General features: G+C 45.1%; 1 protein-coding gene across 4 annotated transcripts in view; it reads left to right on the forward strand.

Annotated features, from left to right (window-relative positions):
- The window catches only part of ABCC12 (ATP binding cassette subfamily C member 12), a 58330-nt gene extending 39544 nt beyond the window's left edge, over positions 1–18786 (forward strand). For 2 of the 4 annotated variants that reach the window (XM_063111590.1, XM_063111592.1), the window contains 9 exons: positions 1195–1332; positions 4511–4697; positions 10487–10576; positions 12663–12852; positions 13332–13491; positions 15627–15705; positions 16726–16839; positions 18430–18594; positions 18700–18786. In XM_063111590.1, the coding sequence (XP_062967660.1) occupies positions 1195–1332; positions 4511–4697; positions 10487–10576; positions 12663–12852; positions 13332–13491; positions 15627–15705; positions 16726–16839; positions 18430–18594; positions 18700–18786 (1210 nt within the window). The remainder of the gene's footprint in view (positions 1–1194; positions 1333–4510; positions 4698–10486; positions 10577–12662; positions 12853–13331; positions 13492–15626; positions 15706–16725; positions 16840–18429; positions 18595–18699) is intronic. The other 2 variants (XM_063111591.1, XM_063111594.1) reach the window with 2 other exon arrangements.
- Positions 18787–23813: the final 5027 nt, after the last annotated feature.

Genomic DNA, 23813 nt, shown 5'->3' on the forward strand with positions numbered 1-23813 from the left:
AAAGAGATAAAGGTGATGTGGGAGGAGAAGCAGGTTGGGTCATCAAGATTATGAGTTTGTTCATCAAGTCTGCGGTGGTGCCAGGGCACAATGGTACATGTGGCTATAGGGACGCACTGGGGCTGGACAGCCAGACTCGGCACGCATATGGGAGTTGGTGTGACTGTGGGAACTAGCACCAGTGCCCTGGGGGTAGGGAGAGCACTGCAGTCTCCCACTGCCCCCGCAGTGAGAAGGGACACACGGCCTCAGTCTCCAAACTCAAGGCTTTAGTGTGATGACCAAATAAAAGTAATTTCTGAAAGTCCTTTACACAGATAAAACATGTCCTGAGTGTCAGTTCTTCAAATAGATTCCTTGGGTTCGTGTTCATTTTTATAATCCCTGTGTTTGACCATTGTTCTTGTCTGTCCACCTGTTTACGCTGTTGATTTACTTAGCAAAAGCTATTTCTCTGCCCTGCACCCCCTCTTCTTGCTATCAAGACAGGACAGACCACAGCTGCCCCTAACTGTATTATCCAAATGTTTTCAATGAACTCACTTGAGCTCTGAACTAATGAGGTTTCCCCCACCCACCCCACCCCCAGGTTAGTTTTAGCTGAGAGTCAGAGGATGGATTATATTCTCTCTTACAGGCCAGCTACTGTGCACACCCGAGGCCACTGCTCACCAGGGCTCCTGCAGCTTCAACACGAAGGGGAGCTGCACCCTGTGGGGGGTTTGGTTTTAAAGCCAGCTCCTGAGGATATAATGACATCTGTTCAAATTTACCTTTGAAAATGCCTTTAGAAGACCACACACTGGCAGTTGACACACCAGGTTTTCCTCCACAGTTAGATCACTTTTTCTCTGGTTGGGCACCAAAAAGTGGTTGGCTTATATTTAGGGGCAGCACTGTATGAGAAATTCTGGTCTTCAAAGACTAGAATCACAACCTGTGCAGCGAGACATTCCTGCTACAAGAAGCACTCAGAACTAAAACCAAAGAACAGCAGGCTCACATTTCTCAGATCCCACCTCTCCCACAACCAGGGCGGACACCCCTAGAGAAGAATGGCGTGCCTGCTCACTCGCCCTAGTTAGACGGCACCGTCTCTGACTTCAGCACTGTCTGGAGTGCATGATGGATCTGCATGTGCTGAGGGTGGGCCCGCTGAGACCCCACATTATGGCCCTCTCCGTTTTCCTGCAGCATTTTCCGCAGAGGAATCCAGGAGCTCAAGAAGGCGGAGAACATCAGCCGGTCACCCTTGTTCTCCCACATCACTTCCTCCATGCAGGGCCTGGGGATCATTCACGCCTATGACAAAAAGGAGGACTGCGTGACCAAGTGAGTCCTGGGCTGGGCCCCTGCAGTGTCTCCCCACTTTAAAGCTGACCCCGAACAGGAGGGCACAGGGATAACTGGATTGTCCAGCTCAGAGAAGGGAAGCTTGGGCTGCTGGGGACTGACCACGGTGTTAGAGGCGGCAGAATTGGGGGGGCACTCCAAGACGCTTGGCTTCTCTTCCCAGAGTCTGGGGCCCCACGAGAAGTGAATTAGGGGAGCTCATTCAAGGACAACTTTATACTTTTTTTTTCTTTTTTTCTTTTTTACTCTAAAAGTAAAAATGTGTTCACTTCAGGAAAATAGGGTAAAGCAGAAAAAAAAGGAGGAAAAAAATCACTCATAGGCCCCAAACCACAATCCTATTAATATTGTTATACATTTCCTTCCAGTCTTTTATTTTTTCCTATCTATGGGGTTTTCTTTTTCTTACGTATTTATAATCATTTTTCTCTTGGTTTTTTTTTTTTTAATTAACATTTTAAAATAGCATTTTCACATTATTACATATTCTTTGTGAAAATAAATCTCAAAGGCCTCATTTTACTTACCGAATAGACCAGTTTCCTTTTTTTTTTTTAAATGTGGGGACTAGATAAGTAAGTTTCTCGAGTCTTCCAGCTCTAAATTCCTAAATACCATATAAAATGTACCAATCACAGTAGGTTTGCTCTAGTAATAAACAGCCCCAATCTTAGGATTTAACACAATAAATGTTTTTTCTTCCTCAAGTCACAATTTAATGAGGGTCCACAGGGCAAGGTTAGGAAATTCTGCTCCACACTCAGGCACACAGTCTCTTTCCGTCTGGGGCTGTTCCATCCCAAGGGCCTTGGGGGTCTTTTCCAGGATCCAGCTAGAAGATTAGGGGAGAGAGGAGATTGGAAGACTTTATAGGAAATTCTTATGGTTCAACCCTAGAGAAGATACTCAACATTTCTGCACATCCATTGGCCAGATTTCAGTCACATGGGCTCACCTAACCACAAGGGAGTATGGGAAATGTAGTCAGCTGTGTTCAGAGGAGGAAGTGAAATTGAGTGTAATAATCTATGGCAGTTCTGCCACACAGATGTTCTCTCTTTCCTATCTTTTCCTTCTTTAAAAAGCTAGCACACACTTGGATGTGTGCATCTAATTCTCTCTCTTACTGTCTCCATACTTTGCCACCCTAGATGTCAGTGCAGACTTGACATCACAGCTTGTCTTTAGTTCCGTCGGCAGCTAGTCCTGTTACCAGTTTGACCTGAATGTCATCTGTCAAGAGTCCCACATCACATATAGACCCTTCCCATGTCCCGTCATTAGGAAAGTCCATGGAGCCATTCATCTGCCCCCCACCCCCCCGACAAACAAAGCAGATTCAGGCTTTGTCTTCCCAGAGATTCTCCTCCAAGGCTCCCAGAGGGAGCTGAGCATGATTGATGGGGTCTCCCCTCTTCTAACATTTTCTTCCTAGAGAGCTTGGGCTTCTGACATGTGTTGCTTTTGCCACCAGACAAAAATGCTACAGCATTAAAGAAAAAAAAAGGATTTGAGGTCAAGTTCCAATTTGATCCCAGCTAGTGATCTTGTTTGTGCACCATCTAACCGACCACGCAGATAAGACCTCAGATGACTTCTAAGTCACATAAGCTGTCAGTTGAATTTGTAGGCTGTATAGCACCATGATAGAAACATCACAGTGTTGGGAAGAATATTTTGACTAAACTCTGGGAAAAATGAGTGGGAGTGGAAACAGAAAGGAGGAGGGTGCGGCTGAGCCCGGCATGGCTGGTTGGAGGTGCTTCCAGGCAGAATCCTTGGAAGCCTTTGGGAACAGGATGGAAGACCAACGCCTGAGAACATTCATGACTATGCACATGGAGGAACTGAAACTCCTTAGGGGTTTAAATGTTGAAAGGTTTTCATTTTATTCCCAATAATGTCTACCAGTTGTTCTGATGAAGCTCCTTGCCCACTAGGTCAGGGAAGCCCCCTTAGTGGCAGTTGAATCTGATGTCTCTTTTGGTTAATGGTTAGTTCAGTCTGGTTAAAATCTCAATCTTGGACATATTCAAGTCACAGCTCTCTTTCCCCAGAGGCTTGGCATGGCAAGGCTGTGCTCTGTGTGTGTGTATCGGGGTAGGAGCAGGCCTGCAGTTGGGAAGCACCCAGTCTTTTCTTTTAAACACCTCCCTTTTCTCTGAGCCTGTTTCTCTGATGCTGATGCAGGGGGATCAGGGAATGGAGGAGTGGGAAGGACACAACCTCAGGTGACTGCCCACCTCTGGACCATTCTCTCCTTTCTGCTGCTCATTCCTGTTGATCCAGTTCACTGTGCAAATGTGGAATGGCAGGGTGGAGGCCCCAACAGGACCAAGTCCCAAGCAGCTCTGCTAGGCATTGCTACATTGGGAAGATTTGCTGGGCCTCCCAGTGAGTTCTGCCAGGCAACATCAAGACTATGGCTCTAAATGTCATCTTCCCTCTGCATTCCCAACTGTAGGAACCACAGGAACTGGCAAGACCTGCCACCCATGCATCTGGGGACTGAGGAACTCCACGGATGGGTCTTGCCCCCATCCCCTGGCTGTGTCCTTTGTCACTCTGCCCTGTCTTCCTTCTCCCCTCAGCAAGCCCTTTGGCTCAGTGAAAAAGTGGTAGGTGTACAAGATGTCAGCTTCGTCTCCTTGAGGAGACCCCAAGCTTTGTAAGCAATTGTCTTGAATCTTCTCTCTCTGAGTTGGAGAGGGGAACCAGTCAGACACCCTCTCTTCCCTCCTCTACCGTCACTAACATTGACTCTCGTTAAAGACGGTCTCCTCCGTCCTTTTTATAGATCAAGGGGGCCAGTTATCAATTCAAGGGGTGACTCCAAGATAGGGATCCTTTGAAGTTAGAGCAAGAAGTGCTCAGCCTCTTTTGTTCTCAGCTGTGGGCTCAAGTTCCTAGTTCTGGGAAAGACAGAAAGAGCTCCTTTAGCACCATGTGGGATTTCTCAAAATATGTGCAAATCAGAGATGTCCACGGTGGCGAATTCTAAAGAGTGTGGATATATGCTCATTTTGTAAGAGTTTACTGTGTAAGGGCATTCCCCCTTGGCTAAAAATTCCCTTGCCTTATTTCTCTAGTAGCCCTAACCCTAAGTCTGTGGGAGCACAGCCTCACCTCCTGTTTTGTCTGATTTTCTTAATTTTAGGTTTAAGATGCTAAACGATGAAAACTCCAGCCACCTCCTATACTTTAACTGTGCTCTCAGGTGGTTTGCTCTAAGAATGGATGTCCTCATGAACATCATCACCTTCATTGTGGCCTTGATGGTGACCCTGAGTTTCTCCTCTATCAGTGCTTCATCCAAAGGCTTGTCATTGTCTTACATCATCCAGGTAATACCCAGTGCAAGATTGGGCTTGGCCTGGAAGCTCTGGCACAGAATATATCAGGGAGGGTGCTTTTGGATGCAGGTATCAGAAAACCCAACTCAAATGAGTTTAAACAAAAGAGTTTAACTGCTCACATTATTAAAAAGTTGGGCAGTTGTGTGGGATTCAGGCACAGTTGGGTCATGGCTCTTGGCTTTTTGTCTTTCTCCTTTGATGGCTTCCCTCATAGCTGTGCAATGGTGACCAGCAGCTTCTGGGGTCTACAGCAGGAAGACAGCAGGAGGAAAGCATTTCCTACCCAAACCACTGAACAAAAGCTTTACTCTTATCAGATTAATTTAGGCATCCCAGAACTAACTAGTCATTTGATGGGACTGAGATGATTAGTTTAGGCTAAAGGGTGGAGTCACACCCCATCCCACCTGTAAGTCACACAGCTGCTCCGCAGTGAGGAGAGTGGAATAAATGCTGGAGAGACAATCACAATGTCCATGACAAGTAATTACTGGCTTCTCTTCTTGTTGCTCTGTTTTTTTGTTTTTGTTTTTTTCTTTTGAAAAATAACAATAGTAGGTGAACATGTGGCATCTACTGTGTGCTTTGGACACTGTCCTTTACCTAAATTAATTCGTTTACTTCCCCCAAACAACCCTATGATACTGCCATAATCCCCATTTTGCAGATGAGGAAACTGAGGCCCAGGAAGGCTTGCCCAAGATCATGCACCTGTCATATGTGAGAGCCAGGACTTGAACCCAGGCCATTTGGGTCTGATGTTTGTCTGACTCTTGTTCCTTGATACATGCCTCATATTTTTGTCTTTGGAAACTTTTTGAGGTAGTCCTTATCCTCGGTGCTGCAGAGTGCCAGGACAATGTGCCTGTTCGATGCTGTGGGTTCTTTTCAATTACAGTCAATCTCTCTTCAGCTCAGAAAAATTGCTTCTTTTTCTTCTTCATTTTGATGACTTCTTCCTTTTCTCTGTTTTTTCTTCAGTGACTCATACTGTTTGAATATTGGATTTCTTGCATCAATCCTCTACGTTTCTTTTCTTTTATCTCAGTTTCCTTTTTTTTTTTTTTTTTTGTCTTTTTATCTTTATTCCAGGAATTTTCTTTAGCCTTATTATTCAGCCATTCTTTTGAATTTTAAATTTGGTAACCATATGAGTATGTTCATATATTAGTATTTAATTTCCACAAGCTCTTTCTTATTCTCTCAGTTCTTAAAACAATCGTGTATTTATTTATTTATTTATTTATTTAACTTCTCAGTATACATTGTAGTCGTTTTTCATGACCCTTTACCTGTTCCTCTTGTACGCAATATATTTCTTGAATCTCTCTGAGGATATTAATATTAAATATTAATAAAAGTTCGGGTTTTTTCCATCCTAAACTCACCTCTCTTTTTTGGCTTACATCTGTTTTTTTCCAGCATCAGTTTTTCTTTTTGTCTGTCTCACTCTTTCATGCCATTGGTTTTGTTCATCTGTTCCTTGATCTACTTGTACTTGAGGATAGGGGACTGGGTTGAGTTTTCAGGGTTTCCTCTGCCTTTGTATATGCCTTGCTAGATCTCTCCTGATGGGAAGTTTTATAACTATAGGGGTGGGGGACTTTTCCACAGGCTGGCTTCATTTTAGGAAAACAGCCAGGGAGCTGGCCTTTGGGTACCCAAATGTTAGATTTAAAGGTTTTTTTTTTTTTTTCCTAGGGTACTATTTTCAGAGCCCCATTTGTCCCCAGCTAGTTAATATCTTTTAGAGAAAATTGTGCGTGTGTGTGTTCTCATTCTTAGGGATAAAGTGTCAAACTACCTCTAGTTGGGAGAAAGGAGAAGGGGAGGGGAGTTATTGTCTACAGACAGACTATCAATCAGCCAAACTCTTTGTGGGCCCCCTTCTCACACCTGGAGCCTGTCTGGGTTCTGCCAGACAGAAGGCTCTTTAAGCCCTTCTGGCACATTCTGCTTCCATTTTATCAAAAGCCTTTCATCCTCTTTCCATTTTTACAGAAATTTGTAATTTTCTCATTAAATGGTATCTCTTCCCAACCCCCTTGCTGTTAAAGGTCTATTCTTTCTTTTTTTAAAAAAAAAAAAAAAATTCTCCGATATTTTTGTAATATTTTAAATGTATTCTCAGTACTCTCTCTTAAGTGAGAAAAAATGAATTTTCCTTGGATAGCCGGTTTCCCTCAGTGATGGATGTTTTCATTTGTTGTTGCCTAGTAAAATATCAAACAGATGATGCTGAATGGTTTCCCTTAATTGGTCCAAGTAAAACAGCTTTCCCCAACTAAGGTCATGCTTTGGGGCATTATTATCATCTTTCCCTGAGATTGTTTTCAAACATTCCTGTAAGGTCAGAAAAGAATTTCACACATTGAGATCTATGGGAATGCTTCTTCTCCAGCTGGCTTTGTAGCTTTATTGATCATTAGCCCCCTTTGGAGAACACAATCAAAATGACAGAGCTTCACTGTAGAATAAAAGAGACTTCCTAGATGGATGAGAAATTGGTGTGAAATCCCACAGAGCAGGAAGTGAATGCAAAGTAACAGTGTATAACATCCATGGTGGAGAAGAGCACTCACCGGGGTGAGCACTGCCGATGTGGGAATTCTAAACCTGGGAGGGCTGCCCAGGCCTTCAGGAGCTGATACTCTTGCATTTGACAAAATACGTATATGCCCTTCTCAAGGTTCATTCATTCACTTCATATCCACTAAGCACCTACGGTGAGCCAGGAACTATGCTAGTGGATTCAGCAGTGAACAGCTGCTCAGATCCCTGCTCCCATGGAGCTTACATTCTAGTAGGCAGCTGGAATAAATAAGGGGGCGAGTAAATAAACGAGAAGGCTTTGGAAGACTTCCTAAGTGTCATGAAGATAAGAAAGTGGGATGACGTGTGTTAGGTCGGCAAGACAAAGGGAGTAAAGGACTCCGAGCCAAACGCTTACCGTGTCAGGGAGTTTACTTCCAGCAAACCTGGAGGAGGGACTGAAAGATTAGTTCTTGCCCCTGCACAATTAGGGGTTTTATAGGGTTTTGAATTGGGGGAAGGGGGTTGGTAGATATTCTGAGCATTCAGCACTTGGAACAGCTCTGTGGTTTTCCTGTTCTGCACAAGATTCTGCTTTGCACAAAACCTGGTTTTTCTCAGAAAGCACTTTGCTTAAGAGAAAGGGAGGGGGCAAGGGGAAGATGTAGTTAACATGGCTGTGCTTATGCTAAGCTGATTGTGAGGCCTAATAACATGAATATCGGGGGGGTTGGCGGCGGAAGCAACATTACATCTGGCCATCAGAGGAAGCCTCTGCTGGGAGGTGACTTCCAAGCTGAGGCCCGAGTAATAAAAAGTCAGCCAAGGGCTGACCCTCTGGCTCACTCGGGGCCTCACCAAGGCCACGGGTTTGGATCCTATATAGGGATGGCCGGTGCGCTCACTGGCTGAGCACGGTGCGGACGACACCAAGCCAAGGGTTACGATCCCCTTACTGGTCACACACACACACACAAAAGTCAGCCAAGGAAGACTGGAAGAGAGAGCTTCTAGCAGAGGAACCAGAGATGGGCTTTAGGGGTAGGCATGAGCTTGGTGTGTTTGAAGCTCTGAGAAGTCCACGTGGCTTGAGCAGAGTGGTAGAAAACAAGGTCTGAGGGGTTGGCAGGGGCAGAAGATGTAGAGCTTTGTAAGCTTTTTTAGGGGTATCACCCATTCTCTAAGAAGAGGTTTCTCAGCTGCAGCACTGTAGACATTTGGGCTAGATACTCCTTTTCTCGTGAGGGGCCATTCTGTGCATTGTAGGGTGTTTAACAGCCTCCCTGGCTTCATCTACTCCTAAGATGTCAGTATTACTTCCCTAGGTTGTGATGACCAAAAATGTCTCTAGACATTGCCAAATGTCCCCTGGGGGACATAATCACCCAGGTTGGGAGCTGTTGCTCTACGAGAAATGGGGAGCCATCAGCCTGTGTTAAGCAGGGAGGTAGCAGGGGAGGCCTGCTGGGGGCAGCTCTCAGGGTCTGGAACCACACTGCTCCCCACCTTGTTCACCTGCTCGGGCCCCACTGCCCCCTTTCTGTTAAGGCCATTGCTTCTTACCAGAACTTTCTTACCCAGAGTTGCATGACAGACTTCTCATCATAAATGCCTCAGCTGACACAGTCTTCCTTAACCCCCCTATCCAAGGTAACACCCCAGCCCCAGCCCCTCTCCCGCATCATACTGTTTTATTGACATTCTTATCACTCCTGAAATTGCCTTGTACACCATGCTGCTGGTCCACTAAAACGGAAGCCCTGTGAGTGAAGGAATTCTGTCTATCACGTTCAACCCTGGGAAACCAGTGCCCCAACCAGTACCTGGCCCATAGCCATGTTTCAGTAATTATGTTACCTAATAAATAAGCCTGGTCCTGCCTCTAGCCCCCTTGGTGACTGAGGCAGGTGCTGTTGGTGCCCAGCCCTTTCATGGCATGCCAGTGGGCCATCTACTGCCAGTACAAGCCTGAGGCAGGCTGGAAGTGCAGGGAGTTCTCACACTCAGGAGCAGCCTCAGCAATGACTGCAGGGAGTCAGAGGATGTGAACCCCAGCCTCCCTGCCCTGACATGGGCAACTCTGAGGTGTGCTGCCTCCAGTCTCCCAGAGCTCGCAGTGGGACTGAGTCTGATTTGCCCACAGTGGTAACCTCTCATGAACACACCCTGTATGGGCTGCCTTCTCTTCCCTGCCTTATTTCTCCCATTCCCTATCAGTACTTCCTGGGTTCACCATCTGCATTAGATTGCTAGGGCTGCGGTAGTAAATTACCACAAGCTTGGTGGATTAAAATGAGAGTTCTGGCTTAAAATAGTTGTGGAGGTCAGAAGTCCACAGTCAAGGTGTTGACAGGGCCACACACCCTTCTGAAGGCTCTAGGGGAGAATCTGTTCCTTATCTCTTCCAGCTCTGGTGGCCATTTGGCATTCCTTGTCTTGTCACTCCAATCTCTACCTCGGCCTTCACAGTTCCTTCTCCTCCATGTTCTCTCCTCCTCTGTCTGTTACAAGGACACTTGCTACTGGACTTAGGACCCACCCAGGTAATCCAGGATAATCTCAAGATCCTTACACCTGCAAAGATCTTTTTTCCAAATGAGGTACCTTTGCAGGTTCTAGGGATTTGGATGTGGACTTATCTCTTGGGGGTGGGGGTACCATTCAACCTGTCCTAATACACTCCTTGCAACCAAATCTCAGGGTTGCCATCTGAGGATCCCGGCCTGAGGTGGGTGACCTCAGCGAGCCACATCTCCCAGTTTGAGCTTTGACTTTTCCAAGTCCACAGCAAGCTGATGGGCTTCAGGGTTTTTTGGTTTCTTATGGTAATTAGGTTTTCAGTTGCTTCTTGGCCGAGTGTGGAGTAGAGCAGGGAGGGCACCAAGATGCTGGACCCCACCAGGTGGCAGCAAGGGGCCGATCCCTGTCTGTGCGAATTCCCACCGTTCAGAGAAGCATGTGATCAAGTGGATCTGTGGTGGGATAATTCTCACCATCTGGAGTGCCAGGAAAAAAATGCAATTACCGTTTGTTTCTAAATACAAAGGAAGCGTTTAAAGGGAAAACACCCCACCAGGAATATCTTTACTTCTGGGCACTCGCTGGGAACTCTGGGCCTCCTTTCTGTGAGGTCCTGAGTGAGGCAGGGGAGGGGTGGTTCACAAGGGCTGCCCCCTGAAAGGCAGAACAGCAGAACCCGAAGGCGGAAAGGGCTCTGACTGTGGTTGCTTGTTCCTTTACAACAGCTAAGTGGCCTGCTCCAAGTGTGTGTGCGAACGGGAACGGAGACTCAAGCCAAATTCACCTCCGTGGAGCTGCTAAGGGAGTATATTTTGGTAAGACATTAGCGCCTCAAAGAGGAGAGACAAGTTAACTCTGGCAGAACTCATACAAATATTTGATCTTTTTATATGTGAAAGGGATCTTTTTAAACACCGAAATCTGACCGGTCACCCTTCTTTTAAAAACCTGTATTTACAAGACAATCTAAAGTCCTTGATGTTGAAAGTGAAGTTCTTTTTTTAAAAAAAAAATTCCTTAAGTACAGTTTCTATATGCAAAGACAATTCGGTGGCTTACTTTGATTTATAAAAGCTAATATTTGATTGATTAAAGTTATAAATGAAGAAAAAACACTCTAACTCTTCTTTAAAAGCATTTTTTGTGTGTGTGTGTGACCTGTAAGGGGATCGTAACCCTTGGCTTGGTGTCATCCGCACCGCGCTCAGCCAGTGAGCGAACCGGCCATCCCTATATAGGATCCAAACCTGCGGCTGCGGCGCTCCCAGCGCCCCACTCTCCCAAGTGAGCCACGGGTTCGGCCCAAAAAGCTTATATGTTGAACATGCAAGTCCTGCTATTCTTTGAAAAGAAGTATAGACAATTCCAATTCCAGCAATCACTTTTACGGGCCTTTGAATAGTGTTTGGCCCCATTTACAAACTTAATTAAGTGCTTTGAAATATTTTAAACTGTACTTTTAAATTTCATACATTTAATCTCCTTTTTAAGTACCTCAATGATCTAATTTAACAAGCTAATCTTCCTGAGTTAGTATAAACCTGATAAATTAAACTTACAAATATAGTGAGCTTTAAGTTCTCATGACAGTTCCAATGCCATATATAAACAGTAAGTGTTTAACTTAAAATCACGTTTAAATCAATTATTCAATTATACATTTTAAAGTAAAATCACAAGCCCTAATTCTATTAATTATTATGGATACTTGAAACACCAAGTAAGTGGATTCCTTAAACTAAAAATATTACTGTTACAGTTTTTCTTCTCTTACATATTTTTACTCTTCATACTAACTCTTCTAGGGGTTAAAAATACTCTCTAAGAATACAATTATTTTCTTTTTTTTTTTTTTCTGGCTGGCCGGTACAGGGATCTGAACCCATGACCTTAGTGTTACAAGGCTGTGCTCTAAGCAACTGAGCTAACCAGACAGCCCTTACAATTATTTTCTTAATTAATTGAGGTTGCTTGTCGACCAGAGATTTGAGCTGGTCAGCCATGCTGATGGGGCACATGGATTCCTACTTCTGGTTGTTAACAGAGACTTCGTAACTCAATGGAAGGGTTGGTGTTGTAATGAAACCAAGCTGCTCTTATCCTTAAACAGACTTTGCATTTCTTGGACTCTAGGAAACTGAAATGTCTTTTTCATTTAACTCTAAAGACCTTTGAACTTGACATCCTGCATTCTATTCATCTTCCGACTTCTAGCACTATGATGACTCTTGCAGGTATTGAAATTGTACCTGATTGAACACTGCAAATCTCAAGGTTTGATCTGGATTTATCATGCAGCTTCCTGGTCACAGTTTGGACCCTTGCCTGGGCCTACAAGGCCCAGCATGAGCTACCTTTTGCTTATTCCTCTAAGTCATCCATCTCTCTATTTACCAAGATCCAGCCACATGACTTTTCTTTCTGTTCCTCAAATTTCCCAGGCTCGTTCTGGCCTCAGGGCCTTTGCACTAGCTGCACCCTCCCTTCATTCCCCCTCACCCCACACACACTGGTCTAGAAGGCTCTGGCCTCAAATCCTCTTGTAGCTGGCATCTTCTCAGCACTCCAGGTCTCAGCACCAATGTCACACCCTCACAGATGCCTTCCTCAACTCTCAAGTACTTTTACTCCCTTTGTTCCAACCTACCACACAAGTCACAGTCTATAGTCCATTGCAATACCCTGTTTTACTGTCTTCATTTCTGATTTTATTTCTTGTTTATTCTCTGACATCCTCACTGGAATGTGAGTTCCTTGAGTGCAGCTTCCTTATTGTTCTAGTTCAACACCATGAACACCAGTACCTAGAATTGTGTGAATGAATGAATGAGTGAGTGAATGAATGAAATGAATGGAAAAATGAATGGCTATTAACCTGTCATTGGTTATTCTCTTTTTCAGACCTGTGTTCCTGAATCCACTCATTCCCTCAAAGTGGGGACCTGTCCCAAGGACTGGCCCAGCCATGGGGAAATAACCTTCAGAGACTATCAGATGAGATACAGAGACAACACCCCCCTTGTTCTCGATGGGCTGAACTTGAATATCCAAAGTGGGCAGACAGTTGGGATAGTTGGAAGAACAGGTTCCGGTGAGGACAAGCTCTGCTTATGTTTCTTTTAGGTTGTTTTCTTTGAATTTCCACTGGATGTGCTAATTAAGCCACACCAGAGAGTGATGTGTATGTGTGTTGGATTGGCTGCTTTCCCCCTCAAATCTCTTTACTGTAAATTAGGATTTCAGGTTGGATGGGTGTGTAGAGATGGAATCAAATGCACATCAGTTTTTGAATTAATTAAATGAGAATCATTCTGGTGAAACAAGGCCCAGAGGATGAGTTGTGTGCTAATGGCCCCTGCAGGAACGGGCAGGTTAACTGTGTTAGGGCAACCCACCCTCCCACACCTGCTCTCATCCTCTCCTCTCCCCCAGAGTGAGGAATGTCTGTCTGCACAGTCATCCACACAGGGCCATTTTCAATGCATTAAAAATTCCCCTAATTAAATGCTTGGATATGATGGAAGTACATACTGATGTTTGATTTGTTTTTCTTGCCTTTATTGTTCCCAGGAAAGTCATCATTAGGAATGGCTTTGTTTCGTCTGGTGGAGCCAGCCAGTGGTACGATCTTCATTGATGAGGTGGATATCTGCACCGTTGGTCTGGAAGACCTCAGAACCAAGCTGACTGTGATCCCCCAGGATCCTGTCCTGTTTGTAGGTACAGTAAGGTAGCTGTTTTTGATCATTGTGCATTCCTATTTTTGGAGAGTGAAATCAGAACTACCGGGAAATTTGTGAAGTCCCCAGAGTGTGGCTGGCCTGGGGCTGTTCTGTTTGAGGGAAACAGCATCCCAAAGTGCTCACAAGCACTGCTGGTGTCTGTTTGTGAGTAAAGCCTTGGGAGGAACTGGGGACTAGGGCCCTGAGCTTTTTTACTTGCATTTTATAAATATTATTAATAAGCAACACTTATCTACATAGGCTGAGCAGGTATCCCAATGGTCCTGGACAGCTCTGGTTTATGCCTGTGTCCCAGCATCCCCAGCATCAGGTTTAGCAATGGCCACTCTCAAAAGTACCCCAGTTTGTGCAATAAAATAGGAGGGGTCTCCAAAAAGATCATGGAAAATGTGCATTATGAAAAAAGAATGCATGGATTTCAAAAATTTTTTGTGCCAAAATGAACTTGTACTATCTTGTGCCATCTACAATTTGGGAGAGAAATATTAATCTCATTCATGCCCTAATTGAAGGGGACCAACGATTAATAGCAGGAAACAATAGCCAACACCATAGACATCTCCATTAATTCAGCACACACAATTCTGATTGAAAAACTACAGTTGAGCAAACTTTCTGCTCAATGGGTGCCAAAACTGTTGTGCCCAGATCAGCTGCTGATAAGAGCAGAGCTCTCGATGGAAATTTTAAACAAGTGGGATCAAGATCCTGAAGCATTTCTTTGAAGAACTGTAAGAGGAGGTGACACATGGCTTTACCAGTGGGATCTTGAAGAGAAAGCACAATCAAAGCCATGGTTACCAAGGGGTGGAAGTTTCCAGTCAAAGCAAAAGTGGACCAGTCAAAGCAAAAGTGGGCCAGTCAAGAGCAAAGATCATGGCAATGCTTTTTTGGGATGCTCAAGCCATTTTACTGTTTGACCCTGGAGGGCCAAAGGATAATCACATCTGCTTCTTATGAGTGTTTTGAAAAAGTTCACAAAAGCTTTAGCAGAAAACACACAGGAAAGCTTCACCAGAGAGTCCTTCTGCACCATGACAGTGCTCCTGCTCAATCCTCTCATCAGACACGGGCAATTTTGTGAGAGTTTCAACAGGACATCATTAAGCATGCACCTTACAGTCCTGATTTGGCTCCTTCTGACCTGTTTTTGTTTCCTAATCTTAAAAAATCTTTAAAGGGCACCCATTTTTCTTCAGTTAATAATGTAAAAAAAAACTGCCTTGACATGGTTAAATTCTCAGGACCCTCAGTTCTTTAGGGATGGACTAAACAGCTGGTATCGTTGCTTATAAATGTGTCTTGAGCTTGTGGAGCTTATGATGAGAAATAAAGTTTACTTTTCTCATTTGTATTTTTAAATTCCATTTTTCTACAACCTTTCTGAAGTTCCCTCGTAAATGGTTACCATATGTATGTAGCCATCTATTGGGAAGAATTCATTCGCTCTATGGAGTGAACAGAGGCTCTTTCCAGTGGAAGAACAGTAGGAATACAACTTCTCTGGGGCTCAAGACCCGATGTCCAGTCACAAGGAGAAAGCCACAGTTTGTCAATCAGTCCAGTGTAGTGGCTGTCCCTCTAATGGGAGGGACATATCTCCCACTGAGCACCAGATAAACTAGGGGAACTGTATTTAGAGCTTGTTGCATGGAAAACACATTCTGCATCTTGAAACAGACTCACATCCTGCCTCTGAGATGCTCCACCCTCTGTGAGGCCTTGGGAGCTGTAGATGCACCTCTTGCTTCTGAAGGTCGAGTGAACGGAGTACCAGACTGAGTTGCTCACTTTCCCTCACTCTCTGCCACACACTGTGTCAGGTCAGACCCACTCTGCTGCATGCTGAGAGGCCCAGGCGTGTTCTCCTGAGTGTCTCTCAGTGGGGTTTTGCCTTTCCCTGCCTGCCTCGGTGGTCTCTGCTCTGTCACAGAGCTGTGGGTCCTTGGGCTCGAGGCCTGAGGTCAGTGTTTCATGGGCCTTTGTCCTGGGCTGGGCACTGCTCTTGAGCTGCAGGGTCATCACACATCACCTCCTATGCTCTCTCACCTGCTGCAGAAAACCCACTCCCCCACATTCTCGTCCTCAGAAATCCAGCTCCCTCTCCTCTTCTTCACTGCAGGTATAACTTGGATCCCTTTGAGAGTCACACCGACGAGATGCTCTGGCAGGTTCTGGAGAGAACGTTCATGAGAGACACGGTAGGTCTCTGGGGTGTCCAGGATGAGTCTGCATCCCAGGACCAGTGCCCCAGATACCTGGCCCAGGTTTCAATTTGACAAGCACTGGGACCAGCATTTGGCCAGGTTTATCTGCAGGCACCACATAAGTCAATAGAATGCAATCCTCATTTGCTCTTTATTATTAATAAAAGCAACAACAGATAATGTTTACTAAGGCTCTGCAATGATCCAGTCAAGAGCTCTACATGCATTAACTCACTTGATCCTTACTACAGCCCTCTGAGGTTGGCACTCCTACCCGTAATTTTAGAGATGCAGAAATTAAAGCTCAGAAAAGTAACATGTCCTGGCTAGCGAATAGCAGAATAAAGACTTGAACCTAAGTCCATGCCTCATTTGCTTATCAGAACAGACAGGCCTTAGAAAGATGGGGGGGGCACAGGAAGGGGCATGTTCCAGGAATGGAAAGTATGGTTGATTTGAGCGGACTGAACCATCTGTGAGAGGGGACCCTGTCCTATAAGAGTTGCAGCCCCAGTTGGGGTCAGCAGGGGAGCATGAGCACCTCTGCAGCCCAAGGGGATATTTTTCTAAGATTTGATACCAAGATGAGCATCACCCAGAGCCACTTTAACTTGTCACACTGCATAAGTCAAGCCCTGTCTTACCCTTCTCTAATGACCAGAAAACTCTCCCGTCCCATCTCAATTTTGTCCGTGGAAATAGCCACCCTGAAAGCCATTTCCACTTGCTTGTGAGTTCTCCGGAACCGCATGTGCATTATTTGTACTCTTTTGGAGAGTTGTCTACGGGGATCTATGAGTCATACTGTGATTTTAAATTATTAATGTCCGCCTACTCACTGGTCTTTCCCTGGTGCCTGTTTGCAATATTGAAATGATTGTTGTTTCGCACCTTCTTTCCCACAGTAAAATAAAGCACGCTGATGAATGCAAGAGAAGGGGGCAATCAATACAGATGATGCAGGGTGATTTTATAGATCATCCACATAAATGCGGCATTTTCTGTGTTTTATAGATAATGAAACTCCCAGAAAAATTACAGGCAGAAGTCACAGAAAATGGAGAAAACTTCTCAGTAGGGGAACGGCAGCTGCTTTGTATGGCCCGAGCACTTCTCCGTAATTCAAAAGTAAGGACACAGCACAGAAAATGGATTGGTCAAATTTTGGATATTTCCTGCAGCGCCACTCAATCCAGGAGGTAGAGCCACGCGTTCGTCTTTCAGCAGAGAGAGAGCAATTGCACCATTTAAAAACCAATCACTTTTCCTTAAGACAATTGAAAAATAACAGCCATTTACAGCAATAGCACCTTCCTCCCCTGCATGTCCCCCTGGGAGGTCTTCCTTAGGTATTCTCTCTGCTCTCCAAAGTGGTTTAAGTTTGAAAAATCTGCCTCTCAACTTTTCCCCTTTGTCCCTGAACAATTCTGAGTCCTGATAAACAGTACCCAGGACACCTGAAAAAGCCATCAGAATGCTAGGATATGAGAACTGTAAAATTGATACCAATTTTTCTTAGTGACTTAACCACCCTTGCTTACTGATTTCGAGGAAGAGATTGCTGTTGCCTTAGAAATCCCGTTCGCTGAATCCTCACCAAAGGTGTAACCCTTTGTGCTAATGGCAGGGGAAAGGGAACCAGCATGTAATTGGTACCTGCTGTGGCACTGCTAAGTGGTTTATGTGTCATCTGTGCATTTCATGCTCATAATAGGGGAAGTTATGTAACATGGCCAAGATCAAGCAGATTTAGGAGCTGAGTTCAAGCACTCTGATTTGCAAAATTAAATCAGTGCAGTGGTAGGCAGAATAATGCCCCTTCCCCCCAAATATCCATGTCCTGACACTAGGACCCTCTGAATATACTCGTATTACCTTATATGGCAAAAGGGACTTGCAGATGTGACTAAGTTAAGGATCTTGAGATGGGGAGATTATCCTGGATCTGGGTGGGCCTTTATAAGAAGGAGGCAGGAAAGTCAAAGAGAAAGAAGGAAATGTAATGCCAGGAAGAGGCCGTGAACCAAGGAAAGCAGATGGCCTCTAGAAGCTGGAAAATGCAGGACTTCCCTAGAGCCAGCAGAAGGAATATAGACCTGAAAATATCGTGGCTTTAGGACTTCTAACTTCTAGAACTGTAAGATAAATTTGCATGACATCTCTAAGTTGGTGGCAATTTGTTATAGCAGCAATAGGAAATAAATATAAGTGCTATTACACCTCACACTGACTCACGTTAGCACAGTACATAAAACCTGTGTGGTGTTTCTTCCTACCAGTGTTTAGGGTTAGAATAAACCACTTAAAAAGAGGAGTAAAGAATGTACAGCCTTGTTCCTCCAGCAAGTCCCTCTGAGGGAGATGGAGGTGATGTTTATTTGGGTCTTTTTCTGACTTTTTGAGATGTATGCTTAGCTCATTACATTTCAGCTTTTCTTCTTTTCTTTTTCTTTTATTTATTTATTTTTTTTAAAGATGACCATTAAGGGGATCTTAACCCTTTACTTGGTGTTGTCAGCACCACATTCTCCCAAGTGAGCAACCCGGCCATCCCTATTTAGGGATCCAAACCCATGGCCTTGTTGTTATCAGCACCTCACTCTCCCAAGTGAGCCATGGGCTGGCCCTCTTTTCCTTTTAATAGAGCCAAGACTATACATTTCCCTCTCGGTACAGCTTTGGCTTAGTGTAACTTGTACAGTGTTCTTTCCTCAACAGATCATTCTCCTTGATGAAGCCACTGCCTCCATGGACTCTAGGATGGACACCCTTGTTCAGAGCACCATCAAAGACGCCTTCAAAGGGTGCACAGTATTGACCATCGCCCACCGCCTAAACACAGTTCTCAACTGTGACCGCGTCCTGGTCATGGAAAATGGGAAGGTGCAGGAAGCTCTTGTTGGCTTCACCTCCCCAGAGGTTTCAGTGGTTTGGGCTTCTGGGTGGGTGGATCTTTCCTGACAATTTCAGTTCTTCTCCAACTTTCAGGTGATTGAGTTTGACAAGCCAGAAGTCCTTGCCGAGAAGCCAGATTCTGCATTTGCCATGTTACTAGCAGCAGAAGTCCGATTGTAAAGGTCCCTACATCTGATTTGAGAGGAGGAAGTGCATGTGTGAGAGGAGGAGGATGAGTCTGCAGGAGGAGGGCGGTCATCTCAGCAGGCAGCCCTGGTCCCCAGTCCCTCCCACCCATGGAGTAGAGGCTGAGCTGGGGCAGAGGTTGTTTCCCCTGCCTCATCCAGCCCATGCCACCTCCTCACTGGGCGGACTTGGTGTTGCTTCTGGGTGGTGAACAGAGGCAGGCAAAGCTAGTGGATAAAAAAAAACTGCCCCTCACCTCCTAAAACCCCAAAGGTCCCTCATATGTCCCCAACAATACTAATTTAGCACCTGAGGATAGAAACATTATAACTTTCAGTTAAAAACCAGTCAAAGAAACAGAATGGGAAAATGGCTAAGGATGGAGTTTGCAGAAGTTTCTTTGTCTTGTTACCAGAGGGAAAATAAAAGAGTTTTCTTCCTGTTTAACTTATTCACTTCTATCTTGACTATGTGACAAGCAGTAACTACACAGATCTGTAGCATGAAAGATTGATTACAGTGTTTAAAAAATAGTTTCTTTGGATCATATTGTATGTTCTAATTGATCTATTAGAATAACCAGGAAAACAAAATACTGGAGTTTCTCTATAATTGACATTTTTATATCATCTTTATTGGTCATCAAACCACAGTAGGAAATTAAACTACCCTGAAATGTTGCCTTGCAATTATTTTAGTGAAGATATTCCAATTTCTGTACTATTTTCTCTCATAGACGACCTTCATTCCCTTCTCCCTTGACTTGGTAATAAACCCTCACAATCATTTACCAAATAAAAAGCTTTCTTTCCAACCTCAAGGTTTGCTATGATGGATGCAGTAAAGACGTATTCCCAGTAGCCCCAGGAGTGAGTGCTGCTAATTCATGTTGACATGTGGAAAAGAAAAAAAAAAAAAAAATTCCAGTGGGCTCTCGTACAGTATTTGCCAAGGGCATATCTATAGTTCTGGCTGTTTTTCATTGCTCAGGATTGAAGGCGCCTGCAACGTTTCTGGTGAGGCTTCCTGGACTGACTTTCCAGCCCCCAGGCTGAGCTCTAGATGCAGCACAGGGCAGGTGGTCAGCAAGGCTTCCATTCAACGTTTGCCACCTCATGCCCCTTCTGAGTCTTGCTCATGTACTCCTCCTGTTCTTCCAAACATGGAGGAAGGCAATGTTGGTCAGTAGGAGCACTCAAGAAACACCCACGGCAGCTGCAAGTGACAGCATCTGTGGACTCATTTAAACAGGGCCCTGGAGCCTGGCGGTTTCCCCTCCCTTCTTCATGTGCATACTAAGGGCTTAATCTGGAGAGGCTGAGGTTTCTGGCAGACAAGCCAGCAACCAGCATCTCAAGGATTGGGCTGGTGGGTTTGCCTACAACAAATCATTGTCCAGTGCTCCTCTGGACAGGGGTCTGCCAGACCCCCTAGGCAGGGGTCTGCTAGACCAGAGGCAAGGCAAGCACAGCTGGCCCCAGGTAGAGATCCCAGCCTGATGCGTGTGTTAAAGCCCTGGCCCAGGCAGCTAGGCAGCCTCTCTGCCTTCAGCAGAGGGTGCACACTAAGGAGGGTGTGGATGAAAGGACATGAGCCAAAGGGTTCCTTTCATGGGCAGCTCCATGCCGAGGTGGGGTCTCCCTGTGAAAGGACACAGTGTATCTTTACATGGTCTGAGCTTCCCCCCGTGGTGGGTGACCCTGATCTGAGGTCATCAAACTCATATCCACAGGGCTGAGTGAGGCCATCACCTTGACCGATGTCCAGTGACTCCCTGGCTACAGCAACCAGACCTGACAGGCCCTGCTGGCCCTGGGATCCATGCCAGCTGTGTGATGGAGGAGTGATGCTTTATTTTCCACCAACTTAGCACCAGACAGACGATCGGTCTGTGATTTCAAGGAGGTGTTTCCATGAGTGCAGGGGATAGGCTACAACGATCCATGTTGCTGATTCAGACACCCTGAAGCTGAATCACCTCCTATGACTCCTTTTCTGCCCACACCGTCCTTGGCTTGTACTGGCAGAAGAGAATACTGACATTGATTCTGAAGCATTTTTCTACGGATTATTTCACTGAATCATCACTTCACCCCATGAGCTGGAAACTGAGAGGCATTGAGGTTAGTGACTCAGCTACAAATGCACAGGAAGGAAATACAGACTTGAACCCCAACCAGCCTGACTCTAGGGTCCCTTCTCCTAACCCCTCCACAATAGAGTCCCTCCTGCCCTTTCTCCTCGACCTGTTGTAGGAACAGTGATGGCTGTCAGCATCATACATAGGGGAGATCGACTTTTGGAGGGATGGCTGTTTGCATGACACGCAACAGCCTCAGTGAGCCTCCACTTCCCTACTCCTCACTGTCACTGCAATATCAGCCAGGGAGAGACTATGCTGAATAACAATAACCAACATTTAGCCAGTATTACTTAAAACATAGGCTCAGTTCACTGAATTCTTACTGTATCCCTGTAGGGTAGATACGTGCTATGGTCTGAATGTTTGTGTTCCCCCCAAATTCACATTTTGAAACTTTCTCACTAATGCAATAGAATTAAGAGGTGGGGCCTTTAGGAGGGATTAGGTCATGAGGGCAAACCCCTCATAAATGGGATTGGCACCCTTATAAAAGAGGCTCAAAGGAGACTTGTTCACCCCTGCTTCTGTGAGAGGACACTCAGAAGGCACCATCTATAACGTGGAGAGCCTTCACCAGACACCAAATCTGCTGGCACTTTGATCTTGGACTTACCAGGCTCCAGAACTGTGAGCAATAAATTTCTGTTGTTTACAAATTATCCAGTCTAAGGCATTTTGTTATAGCAACTCAAACGGAATAAAATAGTAGCAGTATTATTTTTATATTACTGATGAGGAAACTGAGGCACTGAGAAAGTAACTTGACCAAGGTCACCCTGCTAGTAAGATTTGAATCTGGGCAGGCTGACTCTAAAATGTTTGCTCTTAAATTCTATGCAATACGAGATTCTCCTGGTGAGAAAGAGCACAGCGTTTGGGATTGTAAAGCCTACATATTGGTCAGGACAGACTCAGTTATGTCACAGTAACAAATGACCCCAGACCTCAGTGATTTGTTTCTTGTTCATGTGACATGCCCGTCACAGGTGAGCTGTGGCTGTGCTTCTTATCATCTGCACTCTGTGACCCAGGCTGATGGAAAAGTCCCTGCCTGGAACATCACCAGTCCTATGGCAGAGGGAAGACAGATGTGGCAATCAGAAGTGATACATGCCACTTTTATCCACATTTCATGGGCAAAACCAGTCACATGGCCACTCTTGAGTTCAACAGAATGAGGGTGGGGGGTATACTTTACCTGCAGGGAGGGGCGCCACAAAGCCCAAGGTCCAAGCTCCTTCCTGCAGAAAGTTGTATAATCTTTCCATTTGAAGGGGAAGCAAATATTCTGAGTAATACTACAACCTACCACAACCTGGGTTTGGATCTTGGTTTTGCCACTGAGTGTCTGTGTGATCTGGGGAAGGTAGCTTGCCTTCTCTAAGCCTCCATTCCCTCATCTGTAAAATTCGGAGTTTGGACCGAATGCTAAGGTCTTTTTCAGTCCTGACTTTCAATATAGGAGAAACAGAAAGGAGCTTTGAAAACAGCTTCTAGAGCATTAACAGCAGGATTTAGACATTGAGAGGGATTATATTGCCTTCTAAATGTAATTAAACATTTCCTTAAATGTTAAATTTATAAAGTAAGTTGGACAACGTTTAACCAAGTTCTGAGTCTTCCCTTAGTGTCTATGTTGATGCTCATCAGGAAATAAAAACTTTGAAATTTTATTCTCGTTTATTTTTTGGTGCCACAGCAAAGCTGTGCTCTGACTTCATCTGCCCATAGGTTGATCTTATGCTCAATGTTGTGAATTAGAACCTCTTGAATATCCTTTGTTAGGTTCCAACAGAGAATGGAATAAGCCACTTATGAGCATTGTTGGCATAAATTAGTAGCAAATCACCTGTGACATTGTTGGGAAAATAGAATAACTTAATTAGGCCCCTTCACCTTAGGTCAGGTTGGGGGTGGTGCAGTGCATTCTTTGTAAACCAGTTGTGTGTGGGTGGAGTTAGTGCACATGTGTGGCACTGCTGCTTGGCTGGCATCTGCCTCAGGTGTCCACCACACAGCCATTCTCTCCAACCTATGGCTTCCAAGGAACTTTTTGCCAGTCACCTAGCTCATAGACCTGTGTGTGAGGGGTCTGGTGACCCGGCCTGGTGTGCAAGGGGACTGGGGACCCAGCCTGCCCTGTGAAGGGTTTCTGACCCAGTCTGTGAACAGGCTTGAAAGGTCTGTGAGTGCCAGACCTGGCCCTAGCTCGTCAATTGGCCCAGTCAGCAGGATTATGGGCAGGTAAAAGAGCTTGACAGACATGTTTCACAGTCAATTATGTCCTGAAGCTAATTTTGAGGATAGCCAATCTACAGCAAGGATGAGCAAACTGTGGCCCCTGGGCCAAATCCAGCCTGCCACTTGTTTTTATAAATAAAGTTTTATTGGAACACAGCCATGCTCGTTTGTTATCTCATTACCTATGACAGCTTTCACATTCCTACGGCAGAGCTGAGTGATTTTGACCAAAGGTACATCCTCAAAGCCAAAAGTATTTACTATCCTGGCCCTTTTCAGAAAAAGTTTGCTGACTCCTGGTTTTAGGCATTTGCATATGATATGACTCATGTCAGAGGGAAGTCTGCTGGTTGTTGGGGTGGGTTCTAGAAGGCATTCCCATTGTCTGGTCTGTTTGTGGTGTCTGAAGCTGTGGCAGCCTTCTTGTGACCATGGAGGAAGTGGGCAGATGGATGGAGCACAAGTACTTGCTTACGACACTGAACTGCTGATTTGCCAACCCCACGGTCACCCTACCTCTTGTCTACAAAAGATACATTTCCCTTATTGTTTCAGCCAGCTTGAGTTGGGCTTGCAGTTACTTGCAGCCGAAAGCATCACAAATGATGCAGATGACTTGTGCTCTTCTCCTTCCCAG

Source organism: Cynocephalus volans, chromosome 10, assembly GCF_027409185.1.
Source record: "Cynocephalus volans isolate mCynVol1 chromosome 10, mCynVol1.pri, whole genome shotgun sequence".
Taxonomy (NCBI): domain Eukaryota; kingdom Metazoa; phylum Chordata; class Mammalia; order Dermoptera; family Cynocephalidae; genus Cynocephalus; species Cynocephalus volans.